This window comes from Lates calcarifer, linkage group LG24, assembly GCF_001640805.2.
Source record: "Lates calcarifer isolate ASB-BC8 linkage group LG24, TLL_Latcal_v3, whole genome shotgun sequence".
Taxonomy (NCBI): Eukaryota; Metazoa; Chordata; class Actinopteri; family Centropomidae; genus Lates; species Lates calcarifer.
The window spans coordinates 11,170,944-11,192,877 of NC_066856.1; the positions used below are offsets into that span (position 1 = coordinate 11,170,944).

The following is a 21,934-nucleotide window of genomic DNA, read 5'->3' on the forward strand; positions in this document are numbered from 1 at the left end:
CAAACATGTCCATTCACTGTTATCAGCTTTAATATTTTTTTACACACTGTATACATGACATGACATTTTAGTGTTTTGAGGAAAATTTGCAGCAAAAATCAACCTTCATTTTTACATCGCTGAAACAGACATACAGTATATATGTAGGAACACTACTGGAGCTTATTGATGCAGTTTATTATCACTTGGTTGTTTGCATAGTATTGAGCTAGTCATCCATTCTACAATGATAACATCCTTATAAGTCACACAGAGAGACACTTTAATCCTGAGTACTGTCAATGTAAAATAACAGAATATATCTCATAGCTCTACTTCCAAAAAACTATTATATGTTAATACTGATAATCCATTGAAAATCTTTATATTCATGCATAAAACAGTCATAGAAATTCAAAATCAGTGGAAAACAACAGCATGACTCTTTGAGCATATTTCTGCTAAATTTGTGTATTTACAAGTGAATAAAAAACCATGTCAAGGAATGTTACAAAACACATATTCATACTGTATGGTTATCAAATACTGACAGACTGGATAAAGCATAGATGTTGGAGAACAGGAGCAGACAAATTATTGGCTAATCTGAACAAATGCAATGGCAAAATACATCCAGTATCCTTTTAATCAATATCATCTCGCTTATTTCATATGCAGATTAAACTGATAACATGAAATGTCCCTCATGAAAACAAACATAATTTTCAGCCCATAATACGCAGACGGTGAATGATGGGATTCATTCCATTTCACTGAGCTAATTAGACTCCATTCTCTGGATGTAAAATCTTTTGTTTTCTCACTCTGAAATATCTTATTGTCAGATACATTTTACAATGAAAAAAAATCAAAAAAATATGTATAAAGTACAACAGTGAAAATATAAAGTAGTAAAAATACTATTTACGGTTTAAATTTTTCTATTTACACTTCAGGCAGCTATTCTGAACATGTTAAAATGTTCAATAACTGTTTTTAATTAGGTTGATCCTTCATGGGTGGAGGAAAGACTTCGGACTCAAAGCTCCCCAGGGCTTCTTCAGCATCTTCCTGGATGCAATGCATTATGGGTCACCATCTGGGGGTGGAGGCTGGCACAACTTGTACAACCTGATCAGATTACACACACATGCGAAATGACATTTAATTACATTCCAATATATAGTACTTTTAACACTGAACAGCATGCAGGGAATTTTCTCTTCCCTTAAAAATTCCCTGTAAACTGCAATAGAAATGTAACCCGAAATCTGGCTGCAGTTTCTAGAAGAAGCTGTCAGCACTGGGAAAATAATTAGCCTCAGTCGCGCACATACAGCTTTGCACTACAAAGTCAAACAACATTAACATGTTCAAACAGTAAAAGATGACATCAGAGTTTAGTTTTTAACCTTCAAAACTGTTGTTAGTACAAAGTAAACTGTATATAGCTTGGTAACATTTATAAGGACAATTTTTATAAATATAAACTCTAGAAAATCTGGTCATACACTTGTGTTGTAAATGCCACATATTCATATATAATTATGCAGCAGTTACAGCTGCATTTGTAAGAGAAAGTAATCCTGTATACAACAGTTTTCTTATTGCTATCATTATAAAGTAAAACTGTGCAACTCTCACAGTAAAGCATTATATGTTGTGCTCTGCAGTCTTAATGAACAGACAACCTTACTTTAGCAACAAATTGATTTTGTGTTATTCATAAATGATCTGTGTTTTTCTAATCTTAGTACAATTTTCTCCAATATCAGCTGTGTTTCATGCATCTTAATACAGAACTACTGTTTCCTTTAGTTTAAATATTCAATTTCACTGCTCAAATCCTTTTGGTTTTCATGAGACTGTGTTACTTTGCATTACATGGCTGCAGGGTCCCTTTCATTTACACATCAGTGAGAATCTCTACCTTGTGAAAACCAGTGTATCTTATGGTCCACAGAGAACACTTACATATTCTACAGCACTCACTCACAATGTAACAATTATGACAGAAACCTACTGAGAGTGCAGCAATTTTGCTCCGCAACCACAATGTCTCAACGGTAATCATCCCACTACTTAATTGTATTTGTCAATTTCACTAAAAGGTTCAAAAGGGCTGCTTGTCACACAAAAGCCTATATGTCACAGCCAAATGGCTGAGGCAGTCCTTGTCCTCATCTTGGAGCTACTGAGAACAGGGAGCTCCCCTCTAATGGAACAATTTGGCCCCAGTCCTGCACAAAAAGCACATACACAGAGCTACAGCACAAACACATGCACTTTTGAAAAAACTGAAGTCGACTGACTACACAGAGATGAACACTTGAAGAATCATTTTAGTAGTAAAATATGTGAAATTACTGCTGACCATTTTCAAAAGCATACCCTAAGTTGTGAAAAATTTCATACCTTTCAGTCAACCTATTTGTTATTGGGTCTAACCTGTGCTGTAGCCACATGACAGAGTGGTTGAGAGCAGGAGCTGTTTTTAAAACTCCTTTGTGGTGCCTTCAGGTAAGGTCTGACATCCAAGATTCAAGAGTCAGCAAAAACTAGTGTCACTGGAGTTCTTTCCTGCTTGTTTCCTCTCCTTTCAAATTATTTCTTGTCCCTCTTGTCTTCTACCAGAAGGGGAAGCCAAAAATGGATATACAACAGAAATTTATTCTGAACTTGTAAAGTCTATTATGGAAACAACATCACAAAATAACCAAACAATGTCCTGTCCATCTTCAGTAACAAAGACAGCTGATTTTCAAATCAGAGAGTCCTTGAAATCATCAAGATGGAAGAAAATTCCAAACAGACCTTGCTTACAACTTAAAAAAGCAGATAAACTTATATCTTTTTAGTATTTTATTAAAGTGGACTCTCGTGACACAGGGTGTGACTGCAGTTTTACCTTGGGACTGACGACGGCGTGCGATCCCTCACTCCCAGATTCTTGGCAGAATTCTGAACTCTTGCCCCCTGAAAGACAAACAGACATCAACAATTCATGACATTGTAGATGAGGTTGAAATGCAACAGCCATAAATAAAGTTAGGAATAAAACCATAGAGAGAAGAGCTTAGACAGCTTAGATAGTAAGCCAAAGAACATTTGTGCCCTCTGTGTATTGAAAATGCTTTCACCCTCAGCTCTGTATGCAAAAAAAGAAAAAAAAAAAATAGCAGCAAGCAGTCTGGTGATTTAGCTTCTGTTTGGAAATAATACACTGCTGAGAATTACTCAAACTCTCTACTATCTGGAGTTATATGTGAGTTTCCAACATTAGTTTATTGACTTTTTTTTTATCAGGAAGCACTGGAAAGTTTTGAGGCCTTGCTGATTTTAGTGGTATAACTCTTCACTGGTCGATAGTTTCACCTTGGACTTGTTCACATATTTTAAAAGTCAGCTGGGCCAAGAGATGAACTATGGGTGAAATACATCTTATGATTTTTTTTTTGTTTTTGTTTTTGTTTAATGACACAAGTTCCCCCAACTGAAATTGCTTCCTGTCAGGCCATGAATGACTGGCAGTCACCTGTAAGAGAGAGGGTATAAATTCAAGGCTAAACAGCTACTATAAATATTGTAGGTTGCAAAGTAGTGGAGAACCTAAAATTTAAACTAAGGATGCCACATGCTGTCTATCTACATTACCTGTCTGTGTTATAACTACATATGCATAAGAGCACATGCAGAATAGTCTTTGTAAGGTAATGAAAGTAACTATAAAGCACTCTGAAAGATGAAAGCTGCTTGTGTTTGCATATTGCAGAGTTTGATTATGCCCAGTCAGGTGCATGTCTCCTCTTTGCTAATGTTCCTGTAGTCTGCTGGCTGTGCACAGAGTCGGCAGATACACAACTGCAGGGGGGCAGGAAGCGACTCAGACTCTCAATTTAGACACACAAACACCTGCACTCACAAATACCCTCCCCTCCCTATATGATGTGTGCACACACGCAGAAATCGAATCATTATCCAAAGAGGTCATCAGCAACTCCTTTTTTAAAGCAGAGAGGGAGCGACTGGCCAAAAGTGCATTAGCTGACCTCTCGGTTACAGCTCTCTGCCGTCTGCCATCTTAGCGTCTGGCCCGAGTTACGTCCAGATAGCAGGATAGCATCAGCAATTATTCGATGCCTATCACAGCCATCCATTCTGATGCCTCCAGACAGAGATGCCCCCTAATGTCCCAGCCAGACACGGCACCGAAAGAAGATCAGATGAGTCAGAGAAACAAACTACTCTTTTTATAGTTGCATCAACAAGTGGAACTTAGTTTACATGAATAAGGCCTTTAAAACTTTTAATATCTGATGATGCCAAAAGTATTTAGAGAAAAAGTCAGCAGATCACCAAAGGCAGCAAAATCCATCCCCTGGGAACCATGAATCTCTGTACAAAAGTTCATTGCAATCCATCTAATATTTGTTGAGATATTTCAGAGTCTATGAGATAAACATAGTAAATATGGCAGTCCAAGAAACAGCAAGGATGTGCTTGATATGCACAGTCCTCTTCTGCTTTGTAATGAACATTAATTCACCCATGTATTCAAAATGCTACATGTATCATAGATTACTGTTTTCATTTTTTACATTTATTATTTATTGACTAAAACCTTGGAGCTGATTGTTTTACAGATGATGTCTCTGCACCTTCCTCCTACCTTTCCCAGCATTTATAAAAATACAATTTTAACTTGTTCCTTCTCTATGCTGAAACAGGAAAAACAAAGTCTACAAAGGTGATACAAAGAGTTATCCTCTTCCTACACAGTTCTTTCTATATAGTCCAAATACTGGAAATTGCTATGTAGAAGTTTATTAATCAAACTGTGATTCGACCAATCACAAGTCACTCATGCAATCTCATTCTGAATGATGTTGTTTGAGCTTGATGGATTGGTCCCGCTGGGTCCCGGATGCTGTGCTTGATAACCTTTTTGTGAGTAAGTGTGAGAATTCAGTGAGGAAGAAGAGGCGTCATCCAAACCCTGTGTGATATTCATATTCATCAGATTCATCAGCTGATGTCTGAAAGCAAGGACACACACACACACACACACACACACACACACACACACACACACACACACACACACACACACACACACACACACGGCAGGGCAGACTCCCCTCTGCTCCCTATCTGATCTGAACAGTCTCTTCTCAGTGGTGTGTAGGTCAATGATGATGCAAGAAAACACAGACTGTGCAATGACAGATGTAGAAAAATGATGCAACCATAACATGATGGAAAAGTTCTTCTGATAAATTAACCAAAACTGCAAATCTCCATACCTGCACCTTTTCATATTCAATCAAAAACATATCAAACCACACCCTACACAAGATGAATCCCCCCCCCCCCAGCCACATACAGTACTCAAGGTCAAACAATGCACAGAGTTGCATCCTCCTGGCTGTCAGCCCAGTTCTCTGAGTGTAGAAATGAAATGCCTTCCCTCCCGCAGGATCTCTGCTTCTCCACTAACCTCTCCTCTCACTGCAAACAGCAAAATAACCATCCCTCACAGAACTTCTAATGAGCGTCTGAGATATATGCCCAGATCTGGCTAACGGCTGGAGCCTTTTTTTTCGTAGGTTGAAAATGTGTGCGCACTGAGAAAGTGATGGGAAGTCCTTCCCTTGACCCCAAGTAGACATGCAGACAGACAAACAAGCACCAGACTCTCAACCAGTCTGTTCAGTTTCTCATTACTTTTTTTTTTTTTACTCCCTCATTTGGCCAAATTCATATTCTAGTTGCAGTGAATGCATATCTGATAAGACTGAAATCAGATAGAAAGGGAGGGAGAGGGGGAGGCAAGGGAAGAGGCGAAAGAAATTATAATATAGACAGGAGCAGAGCTAATGATTTTTGCTTGTGGACAGCAGCAACCACTTCTTTCATCACCAAAAAAAATATACTTACTGTTGGCTGCCTTCAAAAATTGCATTCTTATTGAAGTAATAGCCTCTGAGAGAAATCAAACATTGACCAAGTAAGCTAAAATGGCGTAACTGCTCCCCTATTGGCACTGTTAAATCTATTGCTAATACTGTTTTGGCAGCCTAGTTTGACTCAATGAAGCATACAGTTTATCTAATGCTTTTGGATGCAGAAATTGTGTTGTGGCTTGAAACACAAATTCACTCCAAGACTGAAAATGTCACCGCAGGGACTGGAGCAGGAGGCGGAGTAAAAATAATAAAGAGGGTATCTATGTGCACGGCAACATTGTGTGTATGTGTGATTGGCATGTGTGTGGAAAATAAAGTACGTACCTGTTTTCTCATGACGTCAGTGGCCTGCATGATGCAGCGAGGGGGCAGGCCATGGTTTCGGGCCAGCAGGATGGCCTGCTCCAACGTCACACTCAGGGTGCAGCTGTTGATCAGAGAGGAAATATAAGGTCAGGCTAAAACACACGTTCTCAAGTCTGCATATTTATCAGCACTGGGGGAGTGGATGCTAAATTGGCTTAGGGGCAAATCATGATGCAGAATCTTGCTCCTATTAATGCACTCTTGGGAATAAAATGTTGTTATGCTAAAAAAAACAATTTACTGAGTTTTCTTTTTCACTGGTGCACTATCAAAGCATACAGTCTGTATTTGAAACGGGAAAATCATCTATAGTGACAATAAACAGCCTCTCTGACTCATTCAATTTCTCATCATGCTTTCATGGCAATGGAGCTGTCTTTGCAACAGATGGAGATTGAAAGCGAGATCTGAGACTGAATCAATGGAAAACAAAAGCGCGCCACACTCCAACTCTGGGGCTTCATCCAGATATGATGAATCTCTGGCAGAATTCAGTGTGACTATATCAAATCCCCCCTTTTTTGCTCCTCCTGACACCCTGTCATTACCATCACCTTCCCTCTGCTTCACCTCCACTAATGAATCATTTCATTTGCCGCTGAAATGTCACTCACAGCGAGCAAACACGCAGCTCCCCATCTTCACTTTCAGCTGAGTGGAAGACCAGGATTTATACCTCACCGTGGACTTTCAGCACTCGGGGATGTTTGATACCTCTCATTGCAAAGGGTCCAAGGACGAGTCAACGCGTCTCCTGTGGCAGAGGCGATGCACTCTCACCACCACAGAGGTGTGATGTGTGTAAAATGAGTGTTGACGTGAGGCTGTGATTCATTAGTTACAGCAAACTTTGTTGCCAGGCACACACTCTCTTCCTGTCTCTTGTGCACACACACACACACACACACACACACACACATACAGTAGCATGTGGATAAATCCTTTGAGAGCCAGTGACGGGTGTCAAGGCTGTTGGGTGACCTTTCTATGATAACAAGCTGTACTTGTATATCGATCCAGAGCCTTTTCACTGCAAATTGAACTGTCCAAAGTTCCAACACTGCCAGGCTCACTTTCATTGAGTAACATTGCCACGGGGCTGCTGAGAAATCTGAGCTGCTTGTTTAATATCTCTTCTCTTGTGGTAGGGTTTCACACTGACTTAGAACAAAACCTTATTAAAAAAAAAGAGGCAGATGTTCATGAGGGACATACTAGAAGCTGCCAGAAGACATTACTTTGAGTCAATCAGATCAAGATTTAAAAGTCCCCTTGAGTTACAGTTGCGTAACTTTATGATAGTGTAACATGATGCGATAAAAGTAATGAACTCAACAATCAGCGCTAGTGTGCACCAAACAATATCCCAGGAGAGAACCGCAAAAGATGTCCTCTCCCAGGCCACCCCAGAATATTTTAAGCACCCATTCTGAGCTTCCCACTCCAATAAAGGAGAGGAGGGGAAAAAAGTCACCCACAGAGGATCTTTAAATATCTCTTCAGCTGGAGCAGGATGAAGGAACTGCACAAAATCTGTGTGAGAGAGTGTGTGTGTGAGAGAGGCTGCACGGTTTCCCTTTTCATTAGTGTTGGTGAGATAGTATGATGTGATTTATATCCATCTGTTTTATGTCGTTCCAGCCCATATCCCATTTACACTCTTGTGTTTCTCCAGAGCTGAGTCCTTACTTATAAATGAGAAACCGGCAAACACAAAGAAAAGGGAGAGAATGGCAGAGAAGAGAACAAAAGGGGGGATGAGGAAAAAAGAAGTGGGGGAAACAGATATAACTGCCTATACTATCTGTGAATTTTAACTTTAATGAATGAATGTAACATTTTTGAGCAAGCAACTGCCTTGGAATGTGGATTAGGCTTCTGCTTCTGATACCTTCTTCCTCCTCTGTGTTCGTTTTGTTCTGCTGTCAGACAGTGAACTCTCCTTTCGTCTTTCTAATGGTTTTTGTGAGGGGTAATAGACAAAAAAAATCTGGAGAAGAGAGGAGCGCAGAATATTGCAAACTGCTGATGCCCCCAAAATATCACGCTTTCACTGTTATTAAAACTCATCCATCAAGCCAACTAATCCAATCAATATTGCCAGAGAGGCTGCCACACTGATAATGCAATTTCCACATTACTAATCTACTGGCTTGGTTTCATAGCTTTTTCAATTAGATCAGATTTAGTTTGTGTCCTTGCCATTTACATGAGAAATACATAGATTATTTTTTAATACTTCAATATTTGAAATTACACAGAGAAAGCAGTGGAATTGGTTTATTCCCATACTGTATAATCTGCATTCTGTCAATAGTAAGGAGGTTACATATAAAGTTAATGACAGGAAAGGAGACTTGCATCAGCCAAAGCATTTCTGACTCACTCTGCTGTGATACTGAATCCAACGCCCCGATCATTCTGCAGCTTTGGAGGCTAAAACAGTATTTAAGGAGTAAGCCAGTTCACAAATAATCCTAAATATTGCAGGCCTTGTCACCTGCTGTGTCACGGTACACTTAGGCTGCCTGTCTGGGTGAGTTGTGGCTAGTGTGTATAATTGCACACACGAATATACACACACACACACACACATAGGCTGTGGGTTAATAAAGTAGCAGCAGTCATTGCACAGACAGGAACTTTCTATTAGAGCTCAGGCAACCAGGCGGCTCCATCCGCGGCACTTTATCAAGCCATCAGTCACATCCAGCGAACGCGTGAGCGTGTGTGTGCAAGCCTTCACGCGCATGAGACTGAGACAAAAAGATATGGAAACTGTCACGGGGTAAGGAAAGAGGGTATCAGAGAGATGGGTGGGCGGGCGGAGGGAAAGAGCAGAGTACGAGATGAGAGATGAAAGCTGGAACTAGGGATCAGCGGTGACAAACGATCAGGATATTTCTGTCCTCATGCATTGATGAATGGTGCCCTCAGCAGCAGGTGAATTAGGCGGCCGCATATAGAATTCAATGAGAATGGAAGTAATTGACCTGTCTCCTTCCTGTCTAAAGTGCTATGCCTACTTAAAAGTCCCTAATCTGGTCTGAGAAACAATGGGCCGTATTAACTATAATATCCTGTTGTTAATTAATGCAGAGGAATGAGTATTAATAGAAAATCCCCACAGTGCAGGAGAGCACGGTTATGGAGATGTAATGAAATTGAGTGGTAGACAGAAGATATAAGAAGGAGCAGAGAACCAATGTGGTAGAAATGGTCAAACTGAGAAGAGTGTCTGTGCGAGAGAGATGAAAGTGCAGAGTTGTCAAAAGAAAGAAAACGATAAGCAGGAACATGTAATTTAACTGGAGGCGGTTCATACAGTTCTGCCCACACACTCACCGGTGAACGCCACTGTTGCACATGACGATGTGTGTGGCTCCCAGACGCGAACAGAGCTCAGAGGCCACGGTGAGCAGCCCCACTCCAGAAGCCCCGCAGGCAGTGTACTGACAGGCAGCGGTGCGGCGACAACTGATAAAACTCTCCATCAGACGGTAGAGCTCCTCCAGAGCGTTGAGGGGACGCATCAGCTGGGCAGAAACAGAGGGACAGAGGTTAGTGGAGGATACAGCATGAAAAAGCAAAACTGCCAAGCTGTTCGTGAGCAGGCTAGTGCATAAAAGGAGTAGATCTGCAGATTATGAGGTGCTTGTAGGTAGATTCAGACTGTGCCAGTAATACAGTGTTCACAGATTTATGATAAGAAAAGAGAAAAGAACACTGATTCAGTCAATGCCACTGCTTGATTTTACATCTCTAGAAGCTCGGCCACGTTTCACGTGCAAGCACTTCCACATTGCAGCAAGAAGATCTAATCCTGTTCTTCAGCCTTTTCCATAATGTAATGCAGCATGGAGTTGTGTGAGGTTGCTCTTACCTTATCTATGAGGGCAGCTTTGGGTGCAGAGCTGGGTGGCATGTTGGACTGATCCAGGTAGAAAGCCCTAAGGGAGAAACAACAGTTCACATATGACTTTAACTGGATATTTACACTGCAGCAGGAGACACAACTGTCTCTGCTGAGAAGTGACATACTGCAGCAGACTTTATTTAACAATCATGCACGAGTTGCTTTTTTTATTTAGAAGCTCTGCTGCTTGAAAAATACAATGTGGCATTCTTTCCTATGCACCATTAGGTCATCAGGAGCACTCACTGCCTTTCTGGGAAAAGTAGGCCACCTGCTCATTATGGAGCTCCACCATCTGACTATCAATCATGAGAGTAACTTGGGCACAGCTCAGCAGAAACACAGACTAAGCATCTCTTGTCCTGGGCATCACTCCAAAATGCCATTGCCTCGTTCATTCATGGAGTACAGTCGATTATGTGCTATTTTCCTTTTCATCCACCGGAGGCAGCACTGAGCCAGCGTCCCTATGCAGACAGAGAGGATGTATGCCGCAATGAGTCCATCTGAGGTGGAATGCTACTGGTGCAAACTCAGCAGTCTGTGACTCCATCAAATCTCAGTAATCCAGCAGTGCGCTAAAAATAGCCACACTACACCACATTAAACCCCATGTAATAAAATCACATACTCCATTACTTCTTGCCAGAAGCAATAATAATGTACAACACACAGTCACCCATATAGTACGCATTTCTGAAATCACAAATAGTCGAGGGGAAATTCAGTTAGGGGAGATGCAGCAACAACAAACTTTGAGGGAAGGAGATTGTTTACAAGAATCAGTGAAGCAGGCCTCATTTATCTGCATTCACTCTGCTATTAAGTGATTAAAATCAGGCCAAGGAGGCATTCATTATGACTGGTATTACTGCCTGACATAATATTAATGAAATTAATTAATCAGAACAGAGTTAACACATCCCTGATTCAAGATTTTATAGTGATTATAAACCAGCCGAGTTGAAATGAAAAACATTCAGAATACACAGAAATGCACACACAAGTATTAAGTATATGCTCTATATTGTTCCAAGTCGTACTATAGGAAACATACCTGCAACCACTGGGGCAATGTGTGCATATACATATGCTAAGGTCCTTAATCCTCATAGTACACTTCCCTCATCCATGAGTGTGATATGTGAGCAACTGTTTTTACCTCCAGCAGCTCGTTTCCTATTCACTTCAGCCTATTCACATATAAATCCACTGTACAACACACATCTGTTCTGAGATATAGATGAGTAACCTGCCCATTTTATACCTTCACTTGTCAAACATTCCCAAGTATGTAATCCCTATCCGGCAAATTATCCTTTAAACTTGTGGCATGCTCTACTAAATGACTATGAGCAGAGTTTGCTAAGGGTTCAGATGGAGCTAATAGCCCATGTAATTGGTTCAAGATGGCCTTATCATTCAAAAGATGCTCACGGATAGACTGGGAGTTACACAGCATCACAGCACACCTCTTCAGCTCCTCTTGTAAAGAGCATGTAAACTGGGATAATGGCCACAAGTGTTGAATAATCTATAAGAGAGGAGTTGACTGTTTAAAGCTCTAAATATTTGATTTCCTCATTAAGGTCTCTACAGTAAACACCTGGCACCCATATTGTGCCTTTATTTATGTATATGAGTGTGCACACACTTGTCTGGGGCTGTGTGTGTGCGTTTGTGCATGAGCGTGTGGTGTTTAAGGATCGAGTCCTGTGGAAAAACAAATCACTGCAGCAAATGGAAGTTAGATCCAACAGCTTCCAAACAAAACATCATTCTCCTAACAGGTCAAACAAAGACAGAACTGAGATTCAGTGAAGCGATAAAACGCTGTGAAACGCTGTGAACACAACAACACAAAAGAGAGTTTATTGGAAAATCAAAACCTTGCCCTGGAATAGTTCTTATTCCGGCTCGTGTTGCAGGTATGGCCTGTTATCCATCTACTTCAACCGTGAATCCACTCACCCTTGTCCCTCTTGCTTATCGGTCAACTGCTCAGACTTTTTATCTTAAAGGTCTATAATAGAATCTGTCCAAGAGGAGGTGACTTCTGCATAAATGCCAGCCTCTGCTTCATCTGCTCACATTTGTTTATCTGTTTCAGACTAAATAAAAGCTCCTCTTCTTGCCCTTGCGTACCTCTTCCACAGAGCCAAGGTCATAATACCCGCTGATTATCTCATCCTCCTGCTGTAAGAGTTCTAAAAATACCATCAACCACAGCTTGAGGAACAGGGCTGACTCTCCTGGAGGTCTCTAATGACTAAATAATAGGAGTCAGACTGCAAGTGATGTGTGGTTTAAAGAGGACCTGCACTACATCTTCTGAGCTGATGATGTTTTGGCAAAGGTTCGGACACCAAGCACCTTAGAAACATTTATTGTGGATGAAAAATGTTTTTTTAAGCCCACACACAGTGTGCAAACACATCACTGTGAGGCTAGGAACATATTACATACATATTAGGTGTAAGGTCTAAATCCACTGGGTGTCTATTACTTCTTCTCCCATCTACAGTGGCTCTCAGGTTTAAGCCCCTGAACTCAAGCTGCTCCATTTTAATGGCAGGACATCAAGGGGCCCCTACAGCGTTTGCACAAGCTTGTTATCATTTTTCTTACCCACTGGCATTCTCCAACATGAAAGTTGAAAAAATAACAGCTTCTCTCTTTTATTCACAAGTTTTTCAGGGGGAAATTTACACCAATCAAAACTCCAACCCACCATCTGTCAACTTGTGTGTAACAGAAACAAAGGTTACAGTAGCGGTGTGATCAGGCTTGTCACTGTTTCTTCTGTGAAGAGCCTTTCCCCTGTTCATATTTTTGCTTTGATCAGAATTTAAGAAAACCATAGGTAATAGTGTTGTAGCTCCCCCGCAATAACTAAAACCTAACCGATGACACACACACACTCACACACCCAGCCAATAGGTTTTTACATGAGGCTCTAATGGAGGATTTGGCTGCAAGCCAGACATGACCTGCTCTCTGTTGTAGCTGGTTTTATTCCACTGGGCCAATGAGAATACTTAATTCTCTTTGTTTCTGCTTCCTTCATGACAATAGGACACTGGAGGCCCTTTACATAGCATTAGCGGTCAGCTGTGGCGTCAAAGAAGAAGAAGGATCTGAGGCACAGATGTTTGCAGAGGAGCAGCGTGGGAATGGGCACATTAGCATGACATCCCCCACTGAAAAAGTACAAAAGAAACAAATATGATCCCTAAAAATGCCAAGATGGGCATGAGAAAAGCATTTAAAACCATCCTCTGTGGATTTGGTTTCATATTCACCCATACATCCATAAGGGCACACAAGTAAAGTGTCTGGGATTTATGACATTCAATGTGTGTGACCCTCAAAGAGGTGCATGCTGGCCCATGTAAATCACTCATGCATGCTCACGTGTGCACACACACACACACACACGATGAATGACACTCACTATTATTAAATCCTGGACAAAACCGCTGCAGTGTGTGGCAGAGCTTCCAGGGGGGCTAATGAGGGCTTCCAGGAGCCCTCACATGCCACATACTGATGCTTCCGCACTGACACCAGTGAGATGGTGCACACATCATGCTGGAAGTCATTTCCTTACCCCATTCCTTATTTACATGTCCAGCCAAATATTTATGACCAGCTATATGTCAACCACAGTTTAATATGGAAGCACATACCAATGAAGAGGCTTCAAAATCCTCCTCAAGATAGCATGCTGACATACTATAAATACGAACGGGTGACAAATTAAAGGAAAAACCTGAAAGATGAGTGGAGAAACAGGATCACAGTGTCCCCATCCATAGGGCATGAGGACTCACTGAATGGTTTGATGAGTATGAAAATGATGTGACTCATATGCTGTGGCCGTCACAGTCACCAGATCTCAACCTAACTGAACACCTATGGGAGACATCAAAACATGAAAGGAGGGAAGATCTTTTGGAAGAATGGTGTTCCATCCTTCCAGCAGAGTTCCAGACACTTGCCAAGGTAGATCAATGCCAAGGTACACTGAGGTACACTGGCAACTTAACACCTTGAATATGTCACCTGTCTATAGGGAACATTGGCATGTTTTGTTGTTATTGTTGGTTTAGCCCCCAAAATTAAAGTAAAATACATATTTCACACATATGTTGAACAAATTAAAATCAAAAGCAACAAGGTCATTTTCAAAGTCATTAATGTCAGGGCCAGGACACAAATGTTCAGACCTTGACACCAAAAGGAGATTTGTGTTAATAGGGTCTTGGTGTCAGAGCCAGTTGAAGACATATTATCACTATATCATTGTCACTGAGGACATATGTGTAGTTACTGCATATATTACAATGCAAAAATAGCAACTGGCTTAAGCATGGTGAACAAATTTATGACCCTGACGCTGCACATAAGTCGATGCAAACTATCCCTGGCTCCTTCCAAAGGTGATTTTTTTTTTAACTTGTAAAGAAGAAGAGATGCGTCAAGGTCGTTTTTACAATATCAAGCATCACTAAGTGCAGAGCTGTCATCATTACGGCTGTTCACCAACAGAGTCAAAGAGAAATGATAAATGGAACTGGGTCTCTGATGCTCAGCCTTATAGGCTTCATAAACAGGGGTTCAGTGCACACTAGCTGGAGCAGAACGAAGCCTAGCACCTTCCTCAGTGCTCTGGTGAATTGGGACTCCCTTTACCGGTGCAAAGACTGTAGCACTTTCATCACTTCCTAAACTAGAGGAACAATGAGAGAAAAAAGCTGTGTTTCTGTTAAGGAAAAAAATAAAAGAAATACATAGCCCAAACTGCCATTACCTCCCTGCTGAAGTTAGGATAATATCCATAATCAATTACGATTCCTCAAATAAGACGCATTTTTCATTCTGGGAGAGATTACCTCTCATGTTACAGATGCAGCCATCCAAGAAATAACACTTTTAGCAAACTAGCTGCACTGCTGTTAGAGAATCTTGAGAAACAAATGCATATCAGATGGAAGATGTGAGAACGTGCGGCAGCAGCTATTGCATATTAATCATCACTATATGGCCTTGCCCGGGGGAGGAAGAGAAATACCATCAATTACATGCAGCAACTATGCTTTTTTAAGCTCAGCTACAGATTTGTGGTGTTTTGATGTCGAGCAATGCGGCAGGATTCATGTCATGTGTGTCGGACCACTTGAAGTGATGTCATGGCATCTATCGTGACCATATATTGTGGAGGTGTCCTTGGAGAGCAAACAGCATGATTTACACAAAGCTGTCTGTCAGCAGTGTGGCTCGCACTGTACATATCGTTGCAGTTGCGTGTTTGTGTGTGGATTCGTGTGTCTTGTTGTGATGATGCAAGCAGAAGTGGATATATGTGCCTATGTGTGTATATGAGACCGGTCTATGTTAAGTTAGCAGTAATTACTTGATCAGCTGGTAGCATTAATCATGTTGATGTACATTTACACTCTAAACACTGGGTCACGCGAGAAGATCAATCTCTGCTCCAGCCACAGGGCAACAGAGATAAAGGAAGGAGTGAGGGAGCTCACTACTGTGTTAAAACAGACACTCTGAACTGCAGTTAGCATCACACGTCTTTGTTTAATCAAGACAACCTGCACTGCAGCAGTGTGATAGCACATCATACCCTATAGGTGCTGGAAGAGCACAAATGACTCAGAATCTGTGCTGTGTGGTGACAGATGACTGTTAAGGTAACAAAGCATGACATACAAGTCTGCAGTAGTAATAATAACATATACAATTTTTCCTACAGGGCTATACATCCCTGTTTATTGCTTATCTTTCAGCCACAGTGGCATCATTATACACAATTTGTAAGATTGTGCAGAATTTTATTATCCTCATGAATCAAGTGTTTTTATCAAAGAGACGTGTACTATGAGTTGTGGAAGTTTCACAACTGCCCTGCAACACGGTGCCAAACATTTCTCCACTACTGCCAAATGCATTTCAATTAGGGAGAAAAGCCAGTGCCTGCAGTGCAAGTTTTCAAGCCTCTCCAATGAGATGATGATATTGATTCAAACGTGTCTTTTTGCTCTCATGGGTTACTGTTACACCTGCAACTATAGAAAATATGATGCACATATGATTCAGCAGCAGATAGTATGTAGTACATGCTGGACTTTCTACTTTATTCTTTCATACTGCTGTATGTACTCTGGCCCTCAAATCAATACCAAAGGAGCACGCAAGAGGAAAACCCAATTCCCTCTTGAAATCTCCTGTCAATAAGAGCAAAATGAGATGAAACCACAAGCCTGCAATAATCTCTCCCTTTGAATAATACATTCGCAGACTCTCTCTTCTGGCTCTCCGACTCTCCACTCTGCCCTCCTCGATAAACTCTCTCTTGCACCCTCTTCTCCTCAGTCGATCATCCCCATCCCTCCCCCTGAAATCCCCTCCATCTTTCCAGCCTGCTCTGGTGATCTATATTCCCCTTCCAATCTAACTTTTCCATTCCAACCGTGTCCTAAAGGAAAAGACAATTTCTCTTCAGAGCATGTTCTTTCCTTTAGATTCCTCCTACTAGCAAGAGGTAAATGGAGAGAAAATTCTATGCATTTGTACATTTATCTCACAATTTGTGTCAGAAAAATAAGGGACAATTACTTTATAAGAGCAACAATGTCTTCCTGCTTTTGCATGATGAGAAACCCTCAGGAAATTTAAGCAAACAAAAAGGCTATGACTCAGGAAACTGTCACTTTGGTGCATGTCAGGGTTTCAAATCTCTTCTACCTAAATGCACATCAGCTGAAATGGTTTATGAAAGATTGAAAAGCATGGGTGTGTGTCCTGGCTCTATATGTACCGCTGACTCCTGTGGGACCAGCCATGTGCTTGTGATTTGGCCCGCGAGTTTATGTTTTGCGGAGGATTTGAGTGACATCATCAGATGCTATGGGTTTGCTCAGATCATACTGCAACTCGGTGTGGGTAAGAGAAGCGGGAGCTGGAGACGGAGAGGCTGCTGTGAAATCTTACAGTGGTATCATTTACTGCTCTGAAATTGGATAATACGCACAATGCACGCTAGTGAAGGCGTCAGTGGAGGAGCAAGACAGAGACGAGACAAAACAGCAAGTTTGAAAAGAAAATACTATGAAACACAAATACATGCACATGCACAAACACAAACTGTATCCACAGAAAAGCATGTCTTCTTGACAGAGCTCCAGGGGTCCACAGAATAATGAGCTACTTTCTTTCTCTTTTAATTCAACTGAATGTAAATAATGATGCATTTGTGAGAGAAAAGGTTCATTTTCATCACTATTTATATTTTATTTCTCTTCATGCTTTGTTAATAGAGAATCCAATTTCAGCTCCTAACAAAAAAAAAAAAAAAAAACCAATATCTCAGGTTTCCCAAATCCATACATGGGTCTGAGGTGTAATGGTCTGTTTAAGAGAATCTCAGCGCTGCAGTTCATTCAGTTCAGTATTGCGTGTGCTGTGCTGTTTCTGTCTGTCAGTCAGCCTCTGGCTCCGACCCACAGTGTGGGTTTAACCCAACACTGCTGTGGCCGCGCTCCAAGGATAACGAGGTGCCTGAGGTTGGAACGCTGCAACGGAGAGGGGAGTGACATCACAGCCTGGCCTGTGGTCAGCCGAAAGACACATGGCAATCAGCGAAAGAAAACTACTGGTAATGCCACATAGCGAGTGGCGCTGCATTCACTGACTGTTGAAAACCAGCTGGGAATATTTACTTTGCTACAATTGATACAAGGAAATAGCAGAGAACATGTTTCTTGTGTAAGTTGCTTGCCAAAGTTTTGCTAGTATTATTCCATGTGCACATGAATAACAAACAAGTAATGTTGGATTTAAAGTACTACCTGGATATTGATGTGGATAATACATAATAATAATACTAGAAACATCAACAAAAAATAAATCAGCAACTACTATTTTGGTAATTGCTTTGGCATTTCAGTTATTTTTCAAGCAAAAATGCCCAGAAATTTGCTGGTTCCAGCATCTCAAGTATGATATTTTGTTCCTTTTCTTTTCCCATTCACTAGTAAACTGATATAATTGAGGATTTGACTGTGTCAACAAAAAAAAAAGAATAATCTAAGTAAAATAGCAGTATTAACTAGACAGTTCACCATCAAGGATCAATGGTGGAAGTATTTGAATCCTAACCTAAGTTAAAGTATATTAATATTATTAGCAAAATGTACTTAAAGCGTCTGATCTATCTCTGATGTGTTAATATGTACTGCTTTACTGCTGTAGATGGTTAAACTGGAGCTAATTTGAACTACTTTATATACTTCAGGATGGTTTTTATTCAGTCATACTGCAACATATTTGATAAATTTATCATCTAAATTCGTCATAATTCATGTAAATGTAGATGAAAAGTGTGATAAAAAGTACAATATTTCTCTCTGAATTGCAGTCGAGAAGAAGTATAGTATAAGCAAGGTATCAGCAAAGTAAACTCCTGCATAAACGTTTTACTTGGAGAGAAGGTGATTTTTACTGGAACTTGTATGAAGAATTGTTCCTTAGGTACTGTACATAAATATATATGTATATATATATCAACTCAACACCCTCTTATTCACCCCACTGGACTATAGTACATACATAGTGGGATACCTCAAAACTGTCTTGAGAGCTCAAACAGCAGATTGGATTTAGACTGAAATGATCTGCAGTTCTGGGCTATGACAGGTTTTGCTGAAAAGGCAATTGAGTATTTGAGAAAAGTACGGTCTCCAACAGTTTCACTCGAGTTGGGTTTTCTGAAGCACACTGCCTACCCAGAACCCCTAATGCTCCCCAAATCACCAGCCTCACTCGCTTGCCTGTCAGAGCACATCTGCTCCGTGTTACTGCTGGAGCCTCTGCTGTCAATTCAATTAGGCTCTTTCTGTACAGGTCGAACTGTACAAAAATGTACAATGTGTGTGAATACATACAAAAACCACAAGCTATTCTGAATTGCATGGCTAGATTCCAGGAAATTTAAGTCATGCAATTTGCACCATTAAACTATATAGAAGTTTATAAGGACAATTTCATATTAAAAGGTGCTGCAGGTGCCATAACACATTTATGCACATAATACGTCTCTCCCTGTGGTGTCTTAATTGAATAGTGACATTTTAGAGACGGGTCATAAAGTTCACACTACAGTCTGCAAACAAGGACTCAGTAAAATGAAAGAGATGCCACAAAATGCCAATATTCTACTATTAAAAGGTTGTGGAGTCCCAGAAGATCTAGCAGACAATATAATTACACAAAGAGATGGAGGGACAGTTAGAAAAGGCCCGTCACACAGAAAGATTAAATGGCCTAAGCACAGTTCGCTGCTCAATTGTGCTTTGGGAAATGTGACGCTTGCAGGAATGAAATTCTTTTCACTCATCAAGCTAAACACTACAAACAAATTAAAAACTCTCAGCAGAAAGCAATCCCGGCAAAATTAATGTTTTGTTGTGGCGGGTTGTCACTGATGTGGCGCACGGCAGCCTGAACCGTAAATCACTCAACTCCCCGAAGCAGATTGTCCCTTAATAACTAGATGAAGTTTTGCTGTGAGCTCTGCTCTGCGTTTAATTAGCCACACAATCAGCAGCAGATGTTTAGCTGAAGCCGACGTGTCCACCTGTCGCCATCAGAGTATTCAGTGAGGGAAACACACACTGGCCGGGCTTCAAACACTTTCCAAGAATGTGACTGATTCTTTCTATTAACCAAGATGGCACTGGTCTATATCATTAAATCTTGATATTACTGTATCTGTAGTTCATTGGCAGCTGAGCTGGGCCTTAACTCAAAAATAAAGGCAGACAGAAGGCTTCGATCTAAGATAACAGAGTGTCCAATTAACTCCAAGAGGATCAGGTCTATGTGTCTATAAATCTATCATACTCTCAGCTTTGAAATAGATCTGCACTAACACCCATAGAGGACATTTTACAAAAACTACAACTTATTTTTCTCTCAATATGAATTTTTAATGTTTCTTCCACATCCTTTCATACAGAGCTGGTTTAAATGTGATTTTCAGTCTCTGAAATCACAAGGTAGCATCTAATATGAGGCAGCATTGATATTCAGACAGTGTATTGTATGGTTCTGACACTCACACATACAGTCAATAGATTAAATAAAGCCAAGCCCTTATTTTTCCAACTCCCAGAAGCGTCTTGTTTCTTCGCATCTCTTTCCACCTCATTTAAATTATCAACGCCCGGCCAATCACAGAGGGTCTCCGGAGTGCGGGAAGCCAATGGGGTGTGAGGTAACTGAGTGCAGCAGCTGCACAGAGGCACTACATCAGTATGTCGGTGACACGCTGGGCGCTCTCATCCAATCACTGCGGCCCCTGCTGCGTGCGTTCGCGACAAATCATAAAACATTCCCACTGTGCGTCTTTTGGCCAATCACCTTTGAGGCCCCTGCCGGGCGTTGAGAACCAAGCCCAACTGAATGGGAGGTCATCTAGATTTACGTTAGATCTGAAAAAAAGAAACCCTGCAAGTCTCAAAGTAATATGTGTGTGTACAGTATGTCTTATAGAACATACCTCAGTCTCTTGTAGTACTGTTTGACTTTATCCAATGAGGCAGCATTGATTTGGGCCTGGTATTCCTCCACTGAAACATTGTCTCTGTAGTAGTAACCCTCCATACTCTCCAGTGCTAGAAAGTGGAAAATAAAGTGGTGAAGGCATCGTATACATCTATCTGCCAGTGTTAACAATCATCTATAAAGCAGCTTTTATCTCTGCCATGACATTAAGTTCCCTACCCAAGCTCACTATACCTTGTGTGAAGAGCACAGGGTAGATCTTGATGCCTCCTCCATTTTTCAGCCTGTGAGGCAGCTGAGAGAAGTAGAAACTCTCCAGGTAGAAGCAAACCTTCAAGGCCTGGCGGGTGCCCTCCACCTGGTATGAAATGGGCATGTCTGTCACAGGAGAAGAGAGGCATCATTCAGTTTAAAGCTTTACTTAAATGTGATAGAGCTTATAAGTAGCAATGAGGAGGCTACAATGATGCTTCTCATCTGAAGCCATCATCAAAAGAGTCAAGAGTACATACTAGCGACAAGCGGCTCCCCTTCAAATTGCTGGAAGTAGAACGTGACCTTCTCCAGGTCAATGAGAGCCACCTGAGTGTCCTCCAACATGGCCTGCTCATCGGTCTGAAGACAGAAAGAAAACATACTAGTAAGAGTGCTATTTGGAGTATTTACTTTGTAAAAGTAGCTGCACAAAGAAGACAAATGAAAGGGGAACTCCAGTTTTACACATCAAAGTCTGTTTACAGGTCTTGGAGAGTAAGACTGTGAAAAAATTTAGGAAAAAAATGTGCAAAGTCTTCTGTGGTTTCAGAGGAAGCTGCCCAAAATTACCTTAAGTGATGTCACTTAGAACTGAGTCTGTTGCGGCTGAAGGCTACGCGTTTGAAAATGAAAAATCACTGCTGTATTGATATGTATTCAGTATTTTAATGTTGTATGAGGTCAAGGTGGAGCCAAATTTAGCTACTTATACTGTTATTGCTTATACTACTGGGTGATTTCACTGTTAAAATGCATCATATTTTCATCAGCTGGTCATATGGCACTGAAGCCCTGTTTTGTTTATGGTAAGTAAAATTAAATAAATAAATAAATAAATAAATGTAGTGAAGTCAAGAGCACAATATTACCC

General features: G+C 40.9%; 1 protein-coding gene across 1 annotated transcript in view; it reads right to left on the reverse strand.

Annotated features, from left to right (window-relative positions):
• Positions 1-8: 8 nt before the first annotated feature.
• prex2 (phosphatidylinositol-3,4,5-trisphosphate-dependent Rac exchange factor 2) overlaps positions 9-21,934 on the reverse strand; it is an 87,771-nt gene continuing 65,845 nt past the window's right edge. The window contains exons 35-42 of the mRNA XM_018673650.2: positions 21,321-21,423; positions 21,043-21,186; positions 20,804-20,918; positions 10,195-10,261; positions 9,657-9,847; positions 6,270-6,372; positions 2,888-2,955; positions 9-1,110 (exon numbers count right to left, since the gene is read on the reverse strand). Coding sequence (XP_018529166.1) covers positions 1,065-1,110; positions 2,888-2,955; positions 6,270-6,372; positions 9,657-9,847; positions 10,195-10,261; positions 20,804-20,918; positions 21,043-21,186; positions 21,321-21,423 — 837 coding nt within the window. The 3' untranslated portion in view covers positions 9-1,064. The remainder of the gene's footprint in view (positions 1,111-2,887; positions 2,956-6,269; positions 6,373-9,656; positions 9,848-10,194; positions 10,262-20,803; positions 20,919-21,042; positions 21,187-21,320; positions 21,424-21,934) is intronic.